At 55.9% G+C, this 21,304-nt stretch overlaps 1 protein-coding gene across 3 annotated transcripts in view; it reads left to right on the forward strand.

Moving 5' to 3' along the window:
• The window catches only part of RBM19 (RNA binding motif protein 19), a 142,838-nt gene that overhangs the window by 81,077 nt on the left and 40,457 nt on the right, over nt 1-21,304 (forward strand). For all 3 annotated transcript variants that reach the window (XM_082641568.1, XM_082641566.1, XM_082641567.1), the window contains exon 22: nt 12,630-12,735. In XM_082641568.1, coding sequence (XP_082497694.1) covers nt 12,630-12,735 — 106 coding nt within the window. The remainder of the gene's footprint in view (nt 1-12,629; nt 12,736-21,304) is intronic.

Genomic DNA, 21,304 nt, shown 5'->3' on the forward strand with positions numbered 1-21,304 from the left:
TGCACGCTGCAGTGGCAGAGCTGAGTAGCTGCAAAGCCAAAAATATTTACTATCTGACCCTTTACAGAGGAAGTGCGCATGGCCCTGGTCTAATCTGTGACCGTCAGCCCTCCATTCTTGAGGCCTTTTAGGAACCTGCCCCTATTAACCCCTTTGCCCTTCTCAGCTGCTCTGGGACAAGAAATTAAACAAGTTTGTAAAGTAAAAGTTAAATAGGCTTTCAGTGGGAGGGGCCAGGGTCAAGGGCTTTCCCATGGGTGACAGGCAGAAGCTTAGTGCATGGGCTTCCTGGCGTCATTCTGTTTTGCCCGGGGGGTTCTTTTCTTCCTTCTGGATTCTCTGTAGAATGAATGCGCACAGCATCTCCTTGTTCAGGCTGCAGGAGCTGCATGGCGTTGCTGACACGCGACTTGCTGTGCTCTGAGCCCCCTGCTCTCCGAGTCTCTGTCCTTGGCCCCTAAGTGGTGGCATTGGCTCACATCCCATTCGTGCTCTGGTTCCTGAACCCATACAGGGGGCTGCTGCTACCATCCCGCCCCTTTTCCTAGAGATGCTGTCGGGGTACCAGAGACTTGTCTGGATGTTGAGTTGCCACCTTGTGCTTCTCCAGAGAGATGGGAAGAGACGGGGCCCTGCGGCCGTGATGCAGGCATGCGCATTGCTGCACTCTGACAGCCCCGAGCTGCTCTGTGGTCCATCTGCAATCTCCCTGGGATAGCTTCCTCTTGATGAGTCAGAAGTGGAAGGCAGTGTTGGTGGCTGTGGGCTGCTGCTTGGCACTTATAATAGGGGGGCCATCAGTGGAGAGTTTCTAAACCCCCAGCGGCCAGAACTTTCTGCCTATCCACATGTGCCCTTTAAGATCCCTGCAGAACCTTACAAGCTCACTGGAAGTTCTCCCCATATTTGAAAGACCTGGCTTCTCCTTTTGCCTTCACGTCCTCCTTATTCCCGTCCACCTGCCCTCCACAGCCTCCAGTTAGGGCCACTTAGATCACTGGAAGACTTGTGCCCTTAGCTTGAGATGTTAGAACAGGCCGTGTTAGTTTGGGAGAATGGTGTGGGCCTGATGAGAATCAACCAGAGATAATCTGGGTTCATGACATGCAGTCCTCCTTAGAGTTCTGAGCGGTAAAATGGATCCAAAAGAAATGACACTGAGGGACTTCCCTGGCGATCCAGCGGTTAAGACTCGGCGCTTCCAATGCAGGGGACGCGGGTTCGATACCTGGTTGGGAAACTAAGCTCCCACATGCCATGCGGCATGGCAAAAAAAAAAATGACATTGAAGGGGCCCTTTCTGTGTATGCGTAGATGTGGCAGAGGAGGGGGCAGCCGCTGAGTGGAGGTGGTGAGGGCTGAGAAGTGGAGGGGCCACCCTTCATTCAGCCTTCTCAGGAGGCCTGGCCATGACCTGGCTGTGGGCGGCATGAGGGGTGTGGCGAGGGGTATCTCCCTGCCCAGCACCCCGCACCCACCCTGGACAGGGGGTCTAGCTACCTGCCCCGTTTTTCATGGGAGCTAACCCCACCCTCTCCTGCCTCATAGAGACCTCAGGGATGTACAGTCTAATCCAGTATCAGAGGGTTCCCAGTGTGGTGCTTAGGTGGAGGCCTGGGAGTGGCCCTTCTCTGAGTGGCAGCGGCAATGGGCGGAGCAAAAGGTATCAAGTTATGGACAAGTGTAACCCTGCCTGCAGACCTCCTGGATTCTCTCCACCTCCTCTCTTATTTTCTGGAGTTACGATGGCGATATTGGGTACCGCGGAGATAATTGCAAGAAGCAAGACATGTGGCAGATGAATTCTTTTTTTTTTTTTTTTCGGTACGCGGGCCTCTCACTGTTGTGGTCTCTCCCGTTGCAGAGCACAGGCTCCGGACGCGCAGGCTCAGCGGCCATGGCTCATGGGCCCAGCCGCTCCGCGGCATGTGGGATCTTCCCGGACCGGGGCACAAACCCGTGTCCCCTGCATCGGCAGGCAGACTCTCAACCACTGCATCACCAGGGAAGCCCAGATTAATTCTTTAATCAGATTTAAGCCCACTAGAAAGAGGCTGGGTCTGGGAGAGTTTTTTTTTTTTTTCTTTCTAATTTTTTTTCCTTCCTCTCAAACATTTCCTATACTGAGAATAACGACACCAAAGGGTGTTAAATTCGTTCTGAAGGTCCACCTCTGGCTGGCCACATTCTTGTAACGATTTCATTAGCCTGAATTATCCACTTTATTTTCTTGTAACGGGATTAGCTGTACTTGAGACCAGAGAGGGAAAAGGTGGCGGAGAGCGTCCACTGTGTATTCTATTAACTTACCCTGGCAGAGGCGTGGAACCGACCAGAATGAACGCCCTAGGCCAGAGGTTGCGTCTTAATGCTCTCCTTCCGAAAGGAAGAGGGAACGCGAGCTGTTCCACTGGGCTCGCTTGGCCCGAGGGAAGACACAGAGGCCTGGGTCTGGCTGATGGATGCCTCCTTGGGGACGATTTCTTCTAATTATCTTGCAACACTCGTAGTAGGACACATGGATAAGATGGAGAACTGCTTCTTTTCTCGGGGCTCCAAGAATCACAAAATCACGTCTGGCCCTCTTACTGGATCTCTTTGCTGGAAACCCCTGGGGTGCCCCCAGGAGAGGCAGCCCAGCCCAGCCTGCTCCTTGTCAGCTTCGACTTGACACATCGTAAGGGCTCGGAAGGTGTCACTCGCTTGGCGCCAGTACAGATCCATATAAAGGACAAGGGCATTCCTGATAACAACTTCTACATGCCAGGAACCGTGGCATCAGCAGCCTTGTATGGCGGGCCGATTATTCCCATTTTACAGGTGACAGCACTGAGCCTCAGAAAGGTGACGTCAGGTGCAGGGCTGGGATCTGAACTCACATCTGACTCCAAACTTAGGTTCTTTCAGTAACATGTGACTTGACCCCTCACTGTCAAAACTAGACTCCTGCAGCATTTCCCCACTTTGCATGGTCCCTGGCGAATTCGAGGTTTCACCTGAGTGTTCAAGGCAAAGGCCTTTCACCTTGGGGTGTGTGACTGTCTGTCTTCTTTTTCTCTTCCAAGTTGTATTTTCCAACTGTGTTCCGTGGAATAACAGTGTCTTAGGAGGTGCTGGTAGGTTTTCTTGTTTGAGGGGAGGAGGGGTGCAGTGGCTGGATGAGTTTGAGAAATGCTGTGTCTTCCCTCTCGCTGTTCCAGATAAATCCTCCCTGCATCACATATCTTAAAGGGATTGACAAAGTCTGCAGCGGAGAAGCTTACTGAGACCTGTTTAGGCAGATGTCTCCCAAATTTATTTAATTTCAGAATGCTTTTTACACAGAATACCGAATAACATCTTTCAGGACAAGTTTGAGAAATGTTTTTTAAAAGTTACCTCTGGGGCTTCCCTGGTGGCGCAGTTGTTGAGAGTCCACCTGTCAATGCAAGGGACGTGGGTTCGTGCCCCGGTCCGGGAAGATCCCACATGCCGCAGAGCGGCTGGGCCCGTGAGCCATGGCCGCTGAGCCTGCGCATCCGGAGCCTGTGCTCCGCAACGGGAGAGGCCACAACAGTGAGAGGCCTGCGTACCACCAAAAAAAAAAAAAAAAAGTTACCTCTGATTTCAAAAATTTTTTTTCTGACATGATCTGCCTGAGGAGTATACTTAGATTCAGCAGGCAGTGTTCAGCCTTCAGTTCTCCTGAAGCCCTGCAGCCGTGCACGAATGGCCCCCGTCTAGTGCAGAGCAACAGTTAAGAGCACAGGCTTTAGAATTTCTTCAGGCCTAGGTTTGAGTTTTGACCAATCCCTTAAGCAGCTGGAGCCTCAGTTTCCCCATATGTAAATGGGTGCATGATCCATGCCTCACAGGACTGCTGAGGACGGCATGAGATTACACATGAAATATACTTAGGACAATGCCTGATCCGTTGAGTGCCTTCAAAGGGTGGGACTCTAAAACGTGCCTCCGACTGTCAGTTGGGGAAGCAGTAGGAAATCATTACAGTTTCCGTTTCTATCTGTTTTATCTCATTCTTTTAAATGTTTTAAATATCTAAGGATGAACATATACAGTGAAACAGCAGTACATATGCACGTCACTTATCAATTAAAAGTGTACATATATTGGAGATGAATGTTCAAAACTATTTTACTGAGGATGTGCACCAACCCTAGGGGGTTGAAAAATGAAAACCACCGGCTTATAATCAACAAGAAAGAGGCTGTGCCCCATGGAGGCCTGGGCACGTCTGGCCCGCCGTTCTTTCCCAGCACAGAACGCAGTGCCCACACATGGGACATGGTCAGGAAATAGTCGCCAAGTGAATGCAGGATCCATAATACCCGAATGACAAGGCACATTAAAATTCCTACCATGCTTCATGTCTGGGGCTGGGTCCTGGAGAATGGTGAGGGGCAATTCATTCAGTGCACGTGTAGCCAGCCACGAAGGTGTCCACACCTGGGTAGACGCTGCAGGGCAAATGTGATGGGAAAACCCTCTCTGTCCTCAAGGAACTTAGAATCCCACATTCCGTGAACATAGACAACCAAGGGGGCCGACAGGCTGCAGGGGGCCAGGAGGGAGAGGGCAGGGCCCCAATCTGGGGTAATAAGGAGGGGAGGAAATTCCATCACTTTGGAAGTAGACCAGCCCTTCTGATCTCTTAGAATTGAATCAGAACGGAACTTGCATGTGCAGATGCTAAAGGCGGGGCATCTGGTATCTTTGGCAACACAGTGTTGAAAATGTTTTGACTTTGGTACCAATATTTAAAATCCCGTTTCTTAAAAGAATCTGGATTGCAGGGCTTTCTTTAGAGGAAAGATCTGCCAGTCCTGGGCCTAACTGGCTGTTCGGGCTGGGCCTGAGGGGTCCCTGCCTGCTCGAGTGGAACAGCCTCAGCCTGGGGCAGGATCACCCTCACCTGTTACAGGTGAGCTTGTTACCACATGGACTGCTGGGTCTCCCCCAGAGCTTCCGATTCAGAAAGGGGAGTGGGCTGAGACTTTGCATTTCTGACAAGCTCCTGGATGACACTGATGCTACAGGTCCAAGAAACGCCCAGAGCTGGGGGCATTTCTGCCAACTTGGCCCCAGCTCTCTTGGTTCCCTCCTATCATCTGTCTGGCCCCAGAGGTCTTTACTTGGGGACCAGTGTTTTGTCCCCTGCATTATCCTGGCTCTGGCACGTCTCAAGATGTTTTTGTACAGCTTCCTCCCTTCTTCCCCCTCTCTCTCTCAATCTCTCTCTCTCTCTCTCTCTCTCTCTCTCTCTCTCTTATCAGTCCAGCCTGGAAATGACTCAGCCAGGGTCACACGGCAGGTGAGGGCAGAGCCACTACAGGAAGCCTCTATTTTCCAGTGCCAGGTCCCCTCCCCGCGAGCCTCTCAGGCGAGTCTGGGCTCTGCCTGGAGCTCGGGCCCAGACTCTGATTCAGAGATAACATTTAACTGCTCATCCCCGGGACTCCTCATCTAGAAAACAAGAGGGTCACGCTTGCCTGCAGAGGACCCTATGAAAGGCTATTGAGAAAAGCTAAGCACTGTCCTCCACACCTCCTCTCTCCCTTTCGTGGAAACCAGGCCATTCTTCAGCCTCCAAGAGGCAAAAATGAAAGGAATAGTGCGCCAGTGGTGATAAGGTAACCTTTCTACATCCAGTTCTCACCGTGATGAGCCGTGCGTAATTGGAAAAGTTCAATCTGAAAGGTACTCTGTAAAAAGCGAGAGAGAACAAAAGAGGAAGAAACTCTGAGCTTAAATATACCTCCATGAAACGGCTCCCAAAGCCACCGCCCCCTCCCCACGCCCCCCGGCTGGAGTAGAGGCGGGGTCAGTACACAGCTCACTTGTGCCACAGGTAGAGCCTCGCTGAGACTCCCCACTCCTGTCTGCAGCTCCGCCAGGGCTGTCTGGAGGGAAGATGTCTTTTCTCTCCTACGCAGCAGGGCAGGAATCTGAACCCCGTTGTCTCGGCGCTAGTTCCTTGGTGAGTAATCCAGCCGGCCCCCTTTTGGCTGGCTCTTACTCTGGCTGCGATTGAAGGAATCGATGCAGGTACTTTGGAAGGAGCCCCTGGGGGCCAAACACTCCTTGTAATAGCGTGTGGTTGTAGAACATGAGACAGTGTCCTGAGGACAGAAGGACTGGGTGTTCCGGCCCCGGACGTGCCGGTGCCATCGCCATAGCGTATGCATCGTGTGAGACGATTCGGGTGAAGGACGGAGACCTGGCGCTTCGGGAGGACTCGGTCAATGTCAAGTGCGTGTTTCCATGAATGTTTGTAGAGTGTTTTCTGTGGGCTAGGCACAGGCCTAGGGTCTGCAGACACAACAGAGACTAGACTCTGCCGTCTTAGAGTGTTCTTTGTGTCTCTAGAAGAGGGAGGGAAAGACAAATAAGTAAACAAGCCATTCCAGGCGGTGCTCAGATGTGACAGCGTGGCTGGTGGCGCGGGGAAGCGACGTTAGATAAGGTGGCAGTGGAAGGCCTCCTTGAGAAGGTGGCATTCGAGCTAAGATTGAATGACAAGAGGGCCTGTGGTGGGAACGGCTAGGCACAGAGAGTTCTGGATTATGGGAAGAGCAAGGTCATAGGTCCTGGCCTAAGTTGGGTGGCTTCATGAGCAGGAGGAAAGCCAGTGTGGTTGGATTAGCCTCCGTCTCCCCGTTTGTGAGGCTGGAGGATGGGACAAGGCAGCCTTGACCAAAGCTTTTGCTTTGTGTACATTCCAGGAGTGGGAGGTTTGGATGATGGGTCCTGTTGCCCAGCCTCCCCCCGCTGCAGAAACCACCTGTCGTCGACGGAGGGGTGGGTTTGTCTCTAGGTGTCCTTTTGTCTGTGGGGCAGCAGGGGGCTCACTACCTGCCTGTAGCTCTTCCCTACCAGCCAAGGGTCCCTAAAGACAAAGCTGATGTCTGGCCCACCATTGCCTCCCCTAAGCACCTTGCACACAGATCCCTTTGGCCAATTATTAATAGACAAGACAGACCACACAAACTGAGCAAAGCACAAGTTCAGGGACAAACTGCCCACTTGGAGTCCAGTTTGGCTCATTCCCACCTGTGGGGCCTTGGACAAGTCACTTCACCCCCGTCGTAGGTAATGATTCGGGGTGACCTTGGAGAAATCACATAACTTCTTTGAGCCTCAGTTTTCTCCATCTATAAAATGGGAATAGCAGTGCCTAGGTCATAAGGCTGTTGTAAGATCATGTATAGCCGATTTTTTTTTTTTTTTTTTTTTTTTTTTTTGCGGCACACGGGCCTCTCACTGTTGTGGCCTCTCCCGTTGCGGAGCACAGGCTCCGGACGTGCAGGCTCAGCGGCCATGGCTCAAGGGCCCAGCCGCTTCGTGGCATGTGGGATCTTCCTGGACCAGGGCACGAACCCATGTCCCCTGTATCGGCAGGCGGACTCTCAACCACTGTGCCACCAGGGAAGCCCGTAGCCAATATTTAACACACCGTGGGGCACATGGCACTGAGAAGGACGGAGGGGATAATGGATATTACGTGTGTGTGTGTGTGTGTGTGTGTGTGTGTGTGTGTGTGTTAGAAAATTGGTGGTGGTATATGGGAAAGGCTTTTTGATGCCAAGAGATTTAGCCCTTTTTTCTTACTCCAGAAGGAACAGAAAGAAGCCGGTAGTTTATTCTTATCACAAAACCACCCCTTTATCTCGTTGTTCACACCACACTGTTACGGCAGCTGATTTTTTTTTCCCCCTCAGCAGCGCCTTGAGTGCAGGTGTAGAGAAGTCAGGCCAACAGACTTCCCCACGTGACTCAGCACTTCTGCTGGGACTCTGGTACCTCCAGCAGATCCAAATAGAGTGATAAGGACTTGTGTCCAGGGAGCAGGGGGCCCTAGGCTCCTTGGGGTGGGCCCGACCCCTACTTGGTGTCAGCGTGCGGGCTAGAAGGTTAGGCCGACCTCCCAGCCTGCCCATTAAACCCCCAAACCCAGGCATCAGCACAGCTGCACAATCATCATGTTCGGCATCTCTGGAGGCCTCTCTCTGTCTCCCCCTCACTTCCTCGTCCCCACCGCACCCCACCCCATCCCATCACTTCAGTCAAGGAGGAGAGGGAGGATGGTTCATCCCTTTCAGTAGCAGAACCAACCCCCCCCCCCAGCCCCGCCACCAAGCAGCTGCCATCCAGGGCTGTGGCAGGTCCAGTCAGAGGGCGCCAGGGGAGGGGATCCCCTCACGCACGCAAGACACACACACACGTATTGTGTCTGCGATCAGGCCTGTGTGCCAACGTGATTTGCATGCCTGGACTTGTTTACGAGGCCCAGGCATAATTGGCTTGCCTCGCTCCACACCTTGGTGCGCCCTCCCCACCTCCTCCTCCTCTTCCCCCTCCCACCCCCACTGCACCTCGAAAGAAATTAAAAACGTGACAACAAACTCCAGTTGTCAAACACCCACGGATCCCCACCAGTCACGTGCTCCTGGCCCAGCGGAGCGGGGCGGGGCTGCGGCGTGGAGGAGTAATTGGTGAACCGGAGGTGAATGAAATAATTGGAAAAGTGAGGTGTGAGTTTGTTACTGAAGTGTGAGCATAGTGGGGGAGGGAAGGAGGGCCATGTTTAAAAGCCCCGTTATGTCCTCTTTATTCACAGCTTCTGATACAGTAATTGCTATTTTGTGGTTTCTATTATCTACACAGTGGGGAGCATCCGTGTCTCCTTCCCAAGTGGTAGAGTCTGGGCTGGCGGGGGGGGGGTGTTGGTTCCTGGGTGCCATGTCATCTTCCTCCCTCTCCAGTCCCTGGCAGCCCTGCCCAGCCATGCCCAGGCCTCTTCTCCCAGGAGACACGCAGAACTTCCTGCAAAAGCCGCTCTTAAAAATGGCTCCGTGGGCTTCCCTGGTGGAGCAGTGGATGAGAGTCCGCCTGCTGATGCAGGGGACACGGGTTCGTGCCCCGGTCTGGGAAGATCCCACATGCCGTGGAGCGGCTGGGCCCGTGAGCCATGGCCGCTGAGCCTGCGCGTCCAGAGCCTGTGCTCCGCAACGGGAGAGGCCACAACAGTGAGAGGCCCGCGTACCGCAAAAAAAAAAAAAAAGAAAAAAAAATGGCTCCGTGGGCTTTTCTGTCGGAACTTTAATAATGGCTGGTATTTATGTATCGCTTACCTCCAAGGAGCTAAAGGTACATCATCGATTCCCCTGCCCCAACCTTTTGTTTTCTTTTTAATTCTCTTTCGATATCTCTCTGAGATCATTAGTATCGGCTTTATTTTCTCCCACACAGTAGTTACACAAGCAACCGAAGCCGTCCTTCCTGAGCCGGGAGGGAAAGCTCACCTGAGTTTCGAGTCCCGGGCCGTGGGGCTTGGGCAGGTCACTTGGCCTCTTCAGCCCTTGGTTTTCTCATCTGTAAAAATAGGAGGCAGTGACTCTTACCCCACAATTGTTGTACCTAGAAACGGTATATTTCAAAGGCCTAGCACGCCACAGGCACTCTGTCATTGGTCACTGGGGTGACAGCCACAGTGACGGTCTTAAAGCTCCAGCCATTCATTCCGGGGCTTCACGGGAATCGGGAAGTTCTTTCTAAGGTCTAACCCTCATCTTCAGCTGCTCTGGAAGCCCTCGCTCTCTCGTGTCTGGAGGAATGGTGGGATTTTTTAAGCTCCTGGGGTCTTGGGACACAGCATTTCCTTGGCCATGCAGATGTCTGTCTGGACACCCCAGATGGGCAGTGACCTCCCCCACGGCCCCCCAGCTCCCTGGTCCCCACCCTCACTCCCTCGTGGATCAAGGATGCCCCTTCATCCTGGCTTTTCCCTGCCAAGCCCCCAAATGCCACTTCTCCAGGCCACGTAAGCATGGCTCCTCAGCTTCTCTCATCAGCTTTTTTTCTCCACCTTTTAATTATTTTCCTCGCCTTTCTCCGGACCCTCAGCTGCTTACCATGCATAGAGCGTCCACAGCTTGCAGCGTGCTGCAGAGAGGGAGGAATTAACCTCACCAGTCTCTCCCTCTCTCGGTCTCTCATGCGTACACATACGGGTGAGGTCCCCAGAAATGAGCCACGGCTAAGAAGAACTGGGCAGCATCAAGGGACGGCATCTGCCCCTGTGGGCAGAGGCAGGGGGTTTGCACCCAGTGCAGGCAGGAGGGACCAGGTCTGAGTCGGCCTCCCTTGCCCTGGGATCTCGGGCAAGTCACTGGACCCCTCGGAGCCTGCACAGCGCAATCCTCTCCATCCCCGTACACAGCCTGCCTTCTTCAGGCCAGACAGGGCCAAGCCTCAGAATGAAAGCCCCGCTCCGGAAAGTGGCTGGTCCCCTCCAGATAACTGAAGCGGGTGAAACATCCTGCAGCGCAGAGAGAGCTCCTCCAGCTTCGCATCAGACACTCCCAGGTTCACACTCTGGCCCTGCCACCTACTCGCAAGAACTGCTACCTCCCTGAGCCTCAGTTTCCTCATCTGAAAATGGGGGCGGTGAGACCAATAATACTTAACATTTGTGCTCTTCGTATGTACCCCGTGGCCTGGTTCGTGGAATCCTCATCACCACCCTCTGAGCGTAGGTGTGATATCCCAATGGTGTCCCCCTTCCAGGGCTGCTGTTTCTTCGTTCCAGAACTACCTCCAGGCGTCCACTCTAAGCCAGGCCTGGGGCACCTTGCTGCAGATCCCGTGATGGGCAAGATAGATGTGGTTTCCACTCTCGCAGAGCTGACTTCCAGCCCCAGGGGAAGGCAGAGCGTTACCCAGGCGTCCACACCACAGCGCCCTGAAGCACGGTGGGCCCTGACTGCGGGGGGGACATGCATCCCCACCCAGAGCAGATCAGCCAAGGCTGCTCACGGAAGCCGAGGCCTGAGAGCCTGGAGGCTGGGGCAGGGGTGGAGAGTCAGGCGGAGAGACCGGCACACCCCATAGGTTGTCTGTGGCCGTGTCTGTCCAGCACCCAGCATGACCCAGACACACAGCGGGTGCTCGGCAAGGCCTCCCTGTGCCCTTCAGCCTCCTCAGACCAGGTCTGAATCCGTCAGATACACTGTCCTCACAGTCCCCGTGACTCTCTGAAGAACTTGGTGCCAAAGCGCCATTTGTGTTTACCCAAAGGAGGCTGCAAGAAAATACATGCGTCCCCTGCCCTCCATGTCCAAGGCCAGCCTTGACAGAGGCTGCGGGGCTTCGCTGGAAAAAGAGGCAGCGTGTCTGTCGTGGGGCGTGTCGGCCTTTAGGTGGCAGAACAAAGCAGGGTTTGTGAGCAGGACTCGGTTGGGTTCTCCCACCTCACCTTCGTGCTTGTCCCCACCTGCCCAGCCTCTGGGCCGCTCCAGGTGGGCCACGAGCCTCAGCCGGGGGCTGGGATGACTGACAGGCCTCCACTGGCCATCCTCTGCAGTCCCTCCCCTCCCGGGAGGCTGGCCGTGGCGCCAGCAGCCCGGTTTCCGTGGCTTGCTCAGAGAGGCGCCAGGAGCGGGAGCGGAGCTGCCGGGGAGAGTGCCGAGGAGACGTGCAGATTCATTTTGAGGCTTCATAATGCCGCATTTACACACCGCCCTGCCTCCAGAAATTGGGCTGGCAGATGCCTGGTCATGCTGGCAGGGCTGCGGGTTAACTCCACAGATTTAGCTTAGATCATTTCACGAGAGCTTACGGCCTTTACCGTGCCTTTTGCCCAATCGGTCTCTGGCCCCGAGGCATCCTGCACCATCGTGTGTAGGTGCGTGTGCCCGGGTGCCCGCAAGTGTGCGTAGATTTTCAAATAAAGTAATACCTCTTTTCAGATGCCGCGCACATTAAATATTTATCGGCAGCAATTTGTGCGTATATGTTTGATAAATGGACCTGAGGGTGGGCTGGGGTCAGGGGCGTGAGACAGGAAAGCAAGGGAGGCCCGATCCTTTTGTCCGGGAATTTCTCAAAGGTTTATCCAGGGGGAGAGGGGGCACTGGGGAGATGGTTGGAGGCCGTGTTTACCTGTTTGATCCCTGTTGGGTGGGGGGGAACACCTGACTTTTCTCCTCCAAAGTCAGCTTTGCCTGACTTTGGCTTAGCAGATAGCAAAACCCTGAGGCAGGAGGAGTGGGGTTTAGAGGGCGTGGCTGTGTGGCATTCAAGCACCAAGCGCTGAAGAACCATCCCAGGTCCCAGATCTGGGAGAAGGGACTCACCCTGCTTACTCGGTCAGATTCGTGGGGGTCCATGGGGAGTCTGTGCTAACCCCGAGTCCGGGGCCCTGGCCTGGCCAGTGCCTCCCCAGCCCAGCCATGCGTGCACGGGGCTGCATCCGCCTTGCTGAATATTCATTCACCCCACCCCCTCACCCCCGGGAGGACCGGTGTGCCTGCCCGCCCGAAAGAGAGGAACGGAGAATTCTCCGTCCCCAGAGGAACGGCATCCCCAGTCTGATGGTTCCCTCCCTGCAGGCGTGATGGCCAGGCCCGGAGGGAGAAGGCCACCCACGCCCCCAGGACACGTGCTGGCCAGTGGGGAGCTGACACTGACACGAGTGTTCGTGCACGTGGCTGTGCACACATACCCCCCATGTGCATCTGCGGGCACTCCTCTCTTCTAACTGGAAAGGGTTAGCGGGTGAGAATGGGTCCTGCCTCCCCCCGCCCCCTTTGCAGGCCTCGATTCTGAAACTCCTGTGTTTTTATTCCCAGCACCTTCGGGGAGCTGAAGACAGTCCGCCTGCCGAAGAAGATGACGGGGATGGGCACGCACAGAGGGTTCGGCTTCGTCGACTTCCTCACCAAGCAGGACGCGAAGGTGAGACCAGGGCCCGTCCCTCCCGGCCTCTCCTTTCTGGGTCCTTTGTGGGAGAAGCAGCACGGCCTCTTCACAGACATGGGCGCGTCCCCCGCTCCCCATTCAGGTTTTCTCTCCCCTCCTCTCTCAGCCCTGCTAATTTGCACAGCGTCCTTCTAAGAAAAGACCACGGGCCTTGTGTTTGGAGGAAGGGGCAGTTCTGTGTCCCGGGCCGCTCCAGGTCAGACAGAAAGCGTGGGAGATGCTGTGCAGAGTGGAGGGGAACCGGGGGACAGCGCTCGGAGGGGAGGCCGCCAGGCACCCCGGTGGGAACCCGCGGGGACAGCTCTTTCCCCTCTCCTTCCTGCTGGTGCCTGGGGCTTCTGTTCTGTGCTGATTTCAGGTGCGCTCAGGCCAGGCAAGCGCTGCCGTGTGTAAGCACGTGTACGGAATTCCTTGGAGACAGAACCACCGTTTATTTTTGAAGCAAGGCAGCCCCTCCCAGTGTGGGCTTGGTGCAGTAGGTCCTGGGTCCTCGTCCTCTGCGGCAGCAGACAAGGGGCAGAGGCTGTGTGACTGGGGTTCTGGCTGCGTCCGTGGTTGCTGCTCTCACAGTCCCAGGTCAGGATCCTGGGGGGAGGGGGCCATGGCGCTGTCTTCGTGGGCTCCCTCCGAGAGCCTGTGCCACAGGCAGCCTTCCCCCGTCCTGGCCTGTCTTCCCTTGAGGGTGCAGTAGAGCAAGGGGCACGTGTCACCAATGGCTGGGATCCCCTCCGCCTCTGAGGAGGCATCTTCAGAAAAGCAGAGTATCTGTTGGAATCATACCCTTGGCCTGCAGCAAATGGGCGTTGCCAGAGGCCCTGTGGGTGGAGCTGAAGATGTCATCTCAGGGACACAGCTGTGGCCTTTGTGGGCCCTGGGAACACGCACAGGCAGAGAGGGTGCCCCAGGACTTCAGCAGGCCTGCCAGCCACCTTTGTCTCAGCGTCTTGAACTCAAGTACATGCTTTGTTGACACGTGGCCATGTTTGTCCAGACATCTGCGCCTCTTTCTTCTCGGCTGGCAGTCTTCCCCTCGCCTCCTGTCATGACAGGAGGGACCGCAACCCCTGCGTGCAGCCGGCCCACGGCCTTGACGCTCACCAGCAAGGCAGGCACCTGCGGGGTGCCCCCCCACTGGCTGAGAGAGAAGCCAGGGAACAGCCGTCCAGAGCACTGCACTTACTGCTGGCCGCTTGGCTTTCCCAGCCCTGCCCTGTGCCTCAGTCTCCTCATCTGTAAAATGGGAATGATGACAGGTCCCACGCCCACAGTGTGAAGGCAGATGGTGACACGGGTCCTGGCACATGGTGCTCGAGATGAGTGAGCTATTTCCTCCTCGTTCCCACCAGCCCAGGTCCCTTCAGAGCCCCCAGCCCTCCATCTGTGGACAGAGAAGAGAGGGGTGCAGGCAGTGCTTTCTCCACTGCGTCCGTCTAGCCCTGAGCTTCTGTGAGTGTGTAGGGCCATTGTCATCTGTTTTATGTCAGGGTTCCTGTGTGAGACTGCAATTAGGGGATAAATGACGGGGGATTCACTCCCTGCCCCAAGAAACATCTCTTATTAAGGGCCAGTGCAAGGGCTAACTGTTAGAGCACAGGCTCTGCAGCCAGAATCCTAGCACTTACCTGCTATGTGACCTTGGGCAGGTGACTTACTTTCTACGTGCCTCAGTTTCTCCCCTTATAAAACGGTAATAGAATTTCCCTCACCGAATCGTTGTGAGGCTGGGATGAGATGATAGTCTTAGAACGGGATCTGGCCTCCGTGAGCTCCGTCTGTTAGCTGTGACGAGGAGGATGGTGATGGTGGTGATCTAAGAAGAAGGGAAGGAGCAGAGAGAAAAGTTGTCCACGCCCCTCCAACTAGAAGCTTCTTCCACGTGGCAGCCTCCCTCCAGAGCTTGAAGTTAGAATTAACGTGGCTCTCGGGACCCAGAGGGCTGGACCAGGCATGGACTGCCAGCCTTGAAATTCCATGCTCCCATCACCAGGATGCAGTCAGTATAGCTTTGGTTCCCTGGGGTCACTGGAACAGGGCGTGGGGGGGAGATTCTCAGGTAGCCGGACAGTGCCAGTGCCCTCTTGGCTAGCGCCTGGCACCGGAGGCCAGGCTGCAAATGTTCTTTGCAGAGCCTAGCACAGCCTTCTGCTGACTGGTGGAGGTGGCTCCTCCCCCCCGTCCCTTCCATCCCGGGCTCCAGGAAGAGAAAGGGCAGCCGAGGACAGCGAGGGCTCAACCCACACCCCCTCCAGGACTGGCTCTTGCGGCCCCTCACCTCCGACAGGCGGCAGCCTGGCTCCGGAGCTGTCCTGGCCCCGCCATCCCCGCCTCTCACCGCACCAGGACGGGCCCTTTGTGCTGCCGCTGAGCGAGCTGGTCTCCCATGAAGTCTGAGCCCACCGGGAGCGCACCTCTCCTGCAAAGATCCCTTTGCTCTTTTTGCTTCCCGGAGAAGCTGCTGTGACTTTTCCTTCTCCTTCTCCCTGTCTGTCTGAAGAACTTTATTGTCCCCCGAGTGGAACATTTAGCGCTCTCCACTGAGCCATAGAGCCGGGCGCGCTGCATGTTGGTGAATAGAATTCTGAATATTGTAAATATCTGGTTAGCTCGAGGGCGGGCGTGAGTTTGAAGAGGGAAAGCAGTGCTGGAAGGAGACATTGAGTTAGAAACCCCCAGAGACCTTTTTTTCATTTCGAAAGAAGGAACTCGTGGGAATCCCAGGGCTGGTAGGGGAACCTCCAGGACCCCCAGTTTCTCAGGACCAGCGCCGCCCACCCCCAGCGGTTCTCCCTTTGAAGCGCTTCAGGAAAGAAGACCTGCTTTAGAAATCCTTCCCGGGGCTTGACTGAACCCTGACCACTCGGCTCCCTCACCGAGGGCTTCACCCCCGTTTCCTGCCGTGGGGCGTCCTCCAGGAAGACAGTGGTCAGTAAGTCTTGTGGCATCAGCGGCGCTGGAACCTGGAGGTGTAAGCCTCCTGTGCCCCGGGGCGCCAGGCGGAGACAGGGAGGAAAAGATGAGGGAAATGGACACATGTTAGGGGGAGGAGGCAGGGGAGGAGCACAGGCTGATTGCAGAACCTTGGGTCTGGAAAGCAGCGGAGAAACTAGCAGTTTCCAGGCTGGGCTGTGAACCCGGGGATGTGACTCACAGCACGGTACTCTTTCCTGGGCACCAACCAGTCCACTTTGCCAGCTGGCTGAGGAGAGAATTAGGCACCCTGGTTGGTCCCTGGAGGCATCCGCTCAGCACCCCCATCTCTCTTTGGGCCCCAAGCACGGGTCATCTGCGTCCTCCCCGCCCCCAGGGACCCTGAGTCTTCCGACCTTGCTCCATGACCCCGTGTTCCACCCCGCACATCCTCGGGAACTCCGTCATCCGTCAGGCCCCTCTGGGTCAAGCACACACCCCAAACAGGGAAGAGAATCCTAGCGCAAGGCTCCACGAAGAGCTCAGGGTAACCAGGCAACTGATGACAATAGCCAGAGGCGCCCGCGACCGGCCGAGCTGGCTTTGTGTGTGACATGTACACCGTACACGCATTGTCTCGTCCCAACCTGCAGCAGCCCCGGACTCAGCTGGAGATTTGCATAACTCCCTCCCCGGTTTCTCCAGGCGCTTGTTAAGCTCCGTGTGTGCAGGGTCCTGGGAACCAATGGGAAGCCGGGACCTGGCTCTGTTGCTGAGATGCTAAACCAGGGGTGGGACCTGGCCGTCAGCCCCTGTCATGGGCTCCGTGAGCTGGCATGTTCTCCCAACCTAGGGCGTTTCATCAGCCCCCGATGTCCCAGGCATGAATGGCAGTCCCTCTGAAAGGGCTGCTGTTATTATTATCTAAACCTCCAAGTGTGATGAGCCCACATTTCTCAAAGAACCTTCTCCCACATGCTGGAGGGAAGCAGGGACAAAGGTCGATGAGGGCAGACAGGAAGTCCCAGATGCGGTGGTCTTCCCCCGTGGCCTGGGTCTGCACTTGTGTGTAGGGATGTTTGTAGTGCCTTAGGTGCCACGTGGTTCTCTGGGCCCTGATGATGTTTCTGGAAGGGCAGCCTCTTGGCATCAGTAAAAAACCATCAACTTCTAAAAGCCCGTCTTTGGCAGGGGCGGCGCTGGGCATTTGTACCATCAGTGGTAGGAAGCCATTTGACAGATGGGTAAACTGAGGTTCGAAGGGATGGCGCCACTTGCCAGAGCTGGGAAACCCCACGTGTCGATCTGATCCCAAAGTCCACGGATTAGCACTTCCTCCCTTCATTCACGTATTCACTTAAACTGAGTGCCAGCTGTGGCCAAACCGTGCACCAGCCGCCTCCTCATTACACCACCCCCCTCACCTCTCACCCATACCCAGCAACTCACCAATTAGACATTTTGGAGGAAGGCCAAGAGGTTGGCCCTTAAAACATCTCTTGGGAACAAGCCCAGGATGAAATCAGCTCCTCTGGGGCCCCCAGAGGAGGAGTGGGCATTCCTTTAGGGGCCTCCGGAGCCGCACACTCTGTCTCCTGCCAGGTGACCTGGGCTTCCCACCCAGCTGTGCCCGTGCCCATTGGCCAAGAGGCCACCAATAGTCACTGGGATTCCATTTAGAAGCCACCACCTCCTCTGTCTTTACTTGGACAGGCTGGTCACAGAGGAAGAAGGGAAAGAAGGCAAAGAGCAGACTTGCAGCCCGGAAACCAGAACATTCTTTCCGCCCCCCCCCCATGAATGTGCCTTTAATTTCTCCCGTCCCCGAGCCCACCGAGCCTTTGTACTTTTGCAGTTGCAGCTGTTTTTATTTGCCGCCGCTGCTGTTGTTTTAAAAGGTCTGTTTTCACATGGAATGTTATCCAATTAGCAGAGCAATGTGTTGGCTTAAATAAACACTTGGGGGGAGCCGGCAGTAGGGAGATGGGATGGCGGGTCGGCGTTGGCAGGCAACGCTCTTCTCACTGGTAAACAACCGCAGCTTTAACTGGGGAGTCGTGCCAGTTAACGGCTCCGTTCTCGCTTCTTACTTTAGTATGGTGCCGGGGGAGAGGGGGGCGTGGACACAGCCCCAGGCCCACCCCAGTTGGGGTAATGCTGAGAGTTTCGTAGGGGGGTCCCATCAGGCCTCTCCGCACCCATGGCCTTCGCCTTGCAGATTCCGCTGAAACAAGACCAGTGGTGGGAAGAGGTGACGATGAGCAAGACAGAGCTTCTTAAGGCAGGGACAGCCGCCTCCTCGCTGGGTCCCCAGCCGCGGTGCAGGCGCCATAAACGGCGATCGCCATCAGACGAGCGACGGACGGCGTGCACTCTCCACACACAGACACACGCACACGTTTGCTTATCTGAGTGCAAGGAGGGCATAGAGTACAGCCTCCCCGGGGGCCCCGAGGGTGTGCAGCCAGGGTCTGAAGGGGACACGGCCCCTTCAGAATGAAGCGGGGAAATGAAGACTCCGTGGGCTGTGTTCTCCCTAGACAGCCCATGTTCTAGAAAGGCAGGGCGGCACAGTGGTTAGCAGCATGGCCCGTGGAGTCAGAACCGCCTCCTTCCGTGTGTGTGAACATGGCCAAGGGGCTTCATGTCCCCACACCCCAGGCTGCTCAGGCCCACAACCGGAAATGATCTGTGCTTTGAGGCAGCCATGAAGATTAAGTGGAAAGCTGCGTGCCAAGCCCTCACCACAGGCCGCAGCACAGGGCACCAAAGGAGCAGAGGCAGGGGAGTGTCCCGGGCCCCGCGGGGCAGAGGCGCTCTGCTTTGAAGCCGAGGTATCAGTTGCTTTTTGTCTCCTGAAATGTTAACTGGACGCAAATGCAGGAATTGGGGCGCTATCCCCACTTGTCTGTGTTAGGGGTGTGCACTCGTGCTTGTGTTTTAATTGCAGGTTTTGCCTAGTTCCTATCGTCAGGGCCCAGGGGTAAAGGGAAACGTGTTTGAATCCTGAGCGTTGCATTTCAAGGCATGGATTCGGGCTCAGCCAACACATTTATGGGCTGAGAACCCGGGATCAGGACAAGCCACCCTCCTCAGGCTAGCAGATGTGCTTCCCTCATCTCTGGGGTATGAGCAGCCCCGCAATGTGCCCATCTGCTGGCTGCATCCCTCTCTCCCTCCGTGTGCCCTGAGGCCTGCCCAGCCCCTGTGGGGTCAGAATGGGAGGCCACGGAGCTCCACTGCTCTGAGAAGGCCTCAGGTTCAGATGTCCTCGTTTCAGGTTTATTCAGCGATCAGGACCAGTTCCCCAGGAAAAGGTAACCAGCCCAGCTGAGCTGGACAGCCTTCCTCCTTCCCAGCAGCACTAAGTAATCAGCATTTTAAAACTTAACTACTGGGAATTCCCTGGCGGTCCAGTGGTTAGATCTCCACGCTTTCACTGCCAAGGGCCCGGGTTCAATCCCTGGTCAGGGAACTAAGATCCCACAAGACGTGCAGTGCGGCCAAAAAAATAAATACATAAACTAAACTACCAAGGGCAACATCACAGGTCCCGGGAATCAGGCCCTGCCCGCCTGCCGGGCGCTGAGTTAAATGAATAGTCATTATCTTATGTATTCTCAGCACCAAGAAGGTTGAAGCACCTCCACTGTGTAGTTGAGAAAGTGAATACTCAAAAGTGTCTCGCCAGATCAAAGCCAGAAAGCACAAGACTATGCTTTGCGACCCCCTGTGGAGCCCAAGGCCATTACTGGGCCCCACGGTCTCTTTGCCTTGTCACTTCTGGCCCTTGGCTACCTGGGTTGGCCCTCTTTTCCTAGTGGTTCTTTACTCTCTCCCCGAGGTCAGAGGTGGTACGTCACCTTCCTGTCCCCTAGTTTAGTCCCCTCATTTTGGCCCATAGTAGGTCCTCCAGGGATGTTGAGTTGAATTGGATTGAGCTGAGTGGATGGATGAGTGCAAGGAAAAGACATCTATTCATCTGAAAGCTTTTAGACACCACAGCCTGGAAAACCAGTCCCTGGGTGTTTCTCTTAGAAACTTGCCCTCAGCTCCACGGCATCGTAAGTCGGAGGGGCCCAAGGTGCTGAGTGGAGGCCCACAGTTGAAGTTACCGGTATTGTGCAAAGAGCCCCACTTTTTCTGAGGACCAGCTCTTCCCCAGTGTAGGCCAGAGGTAGCTGGAAGGTTTGCTGGCAGCTCACAGGAGTCCGGGAGCATTGGTACAGGGACAAAAGTGATCCCCCCCTCAGAGCACAGCATGCTGTCCACAGGGAGACGATACAAAACATCCCAGGGCAGCAGACTGTCCTCCCAGAAATCATAGGCCTCTGTCTTTCAACCCCCTCGGCAGAGAAGGAGCCGAGCCCCCAGCAGGCCCAGCTGGGCCAGTGCTCCCTTTCCCTGGGCTTGGCTGCTGTGCTCTGAGCCACGTGGTCGTTCTTGGCCACTCTTCCTCCAGGATTCAGGGGCACAGATGGTTTAGGACAGGTTGGCGTCGTCCGTGTTCAGGTGGATTTGGCATCTCCCGAGAGATGCAGCCCTCCCACTCGGCAAGAGACACCAGAGGGGCTGAGAGATGCCCTGGACGTCTCAGGACAGGAGGCCTGGCCTCAGCCCGGCCCGGGAGCCATGGCCCTTGGGACGGGAGTCCTGCCAAGGGCATCAAATGGGCTTTTGTTGCCAGGAGGCAGAAGCCCGTCTTCCAGGGAGAGCCGCAGAAAGGTCAGGCCCGGCACTGAGCTGGCAGCCTTCCGGTGCCTTCCCTGTTCTGGAAGGGTGGCTGCCAGGCCTGGTCACAGTCTAGCCAGCTCTCGGTGCCCACAGTTGGTGGCTTAGGTCAGAGGAGATGAAAGAGATGTGTTTCCAAGACAGCTGAGGCAGAGAACCGGGTGATGGGGCAGCTCCAGACTCCGGCTAGACCTGCTCAGAGCAGCCCTTGTCGGGCCTCACGTTGTCTAAGACCTGCTCTCTGAAGGGGGCAGTCCATCTGCCACGGGTCAAGGCAGAGGGACTTCAGGCGACCATCTGTGTCAGCAAACAGAACCTAACCCCAGATGGTTCAAGTGAAGAGCGATTCATGGAGGGGCAAAAAGGGCTCGGGGGGGCTCGCCAGGGATGTGACCCACCCCCACCAGGGCCAGTGGCAGTGGGAGCTGTCGCCCCCTTAGGCTAAGGGACCTTGAAGGGACAGGTGAGAGCCTGAGCTGTCAAGCAGGGGCCACCGGCAGGAGCTGTGGTCCTGGAGGGAGGGATCCAGGGAGGAAGTCCCCCGGCCTCTCTGCCTCTCCCTCCAACCTCTCACCGGCGCCTCCCATTTGCTCGTCCTAAATGGAACCCAAGGCCAGCGAGCCCTGGTTATGCCCTCCAGGGGAGTCAGCTCTGAAAGCCCGGAGAGGGGGTGCAGGGGAGGATCAGGAATAACTAGCACGGGCCCATCGGATGATGAAGGAAGTGGCCCTGAAGTAGCCGGTGGGGGGGTGGCCTCGTCTTCTACAGCATCCTCCTCTTTGCCAACCCAGTGCGCCCTTAAGAGTTTTGTTCTAGACCTTCAGGCTTCGGCAGTGACCCAGCTGGGCAATCGGGTATTAGTGGCACAGGTGACTCTTCCCATCCCGAGGTCCCAAAGTCATGCATG

Source organism: Mesoplodon mirus, assembly GCF_964341445.2.
Source record: "Mesoplodon mirus genome assembly, chromosome: 13".
Taxonomy (NCBI): Eukaryota; Metazoa; Chordata; class Mammalia; order Artiodactyla; family Ziphiidae; genus Mesoplodon; species Mesoplodon mirus.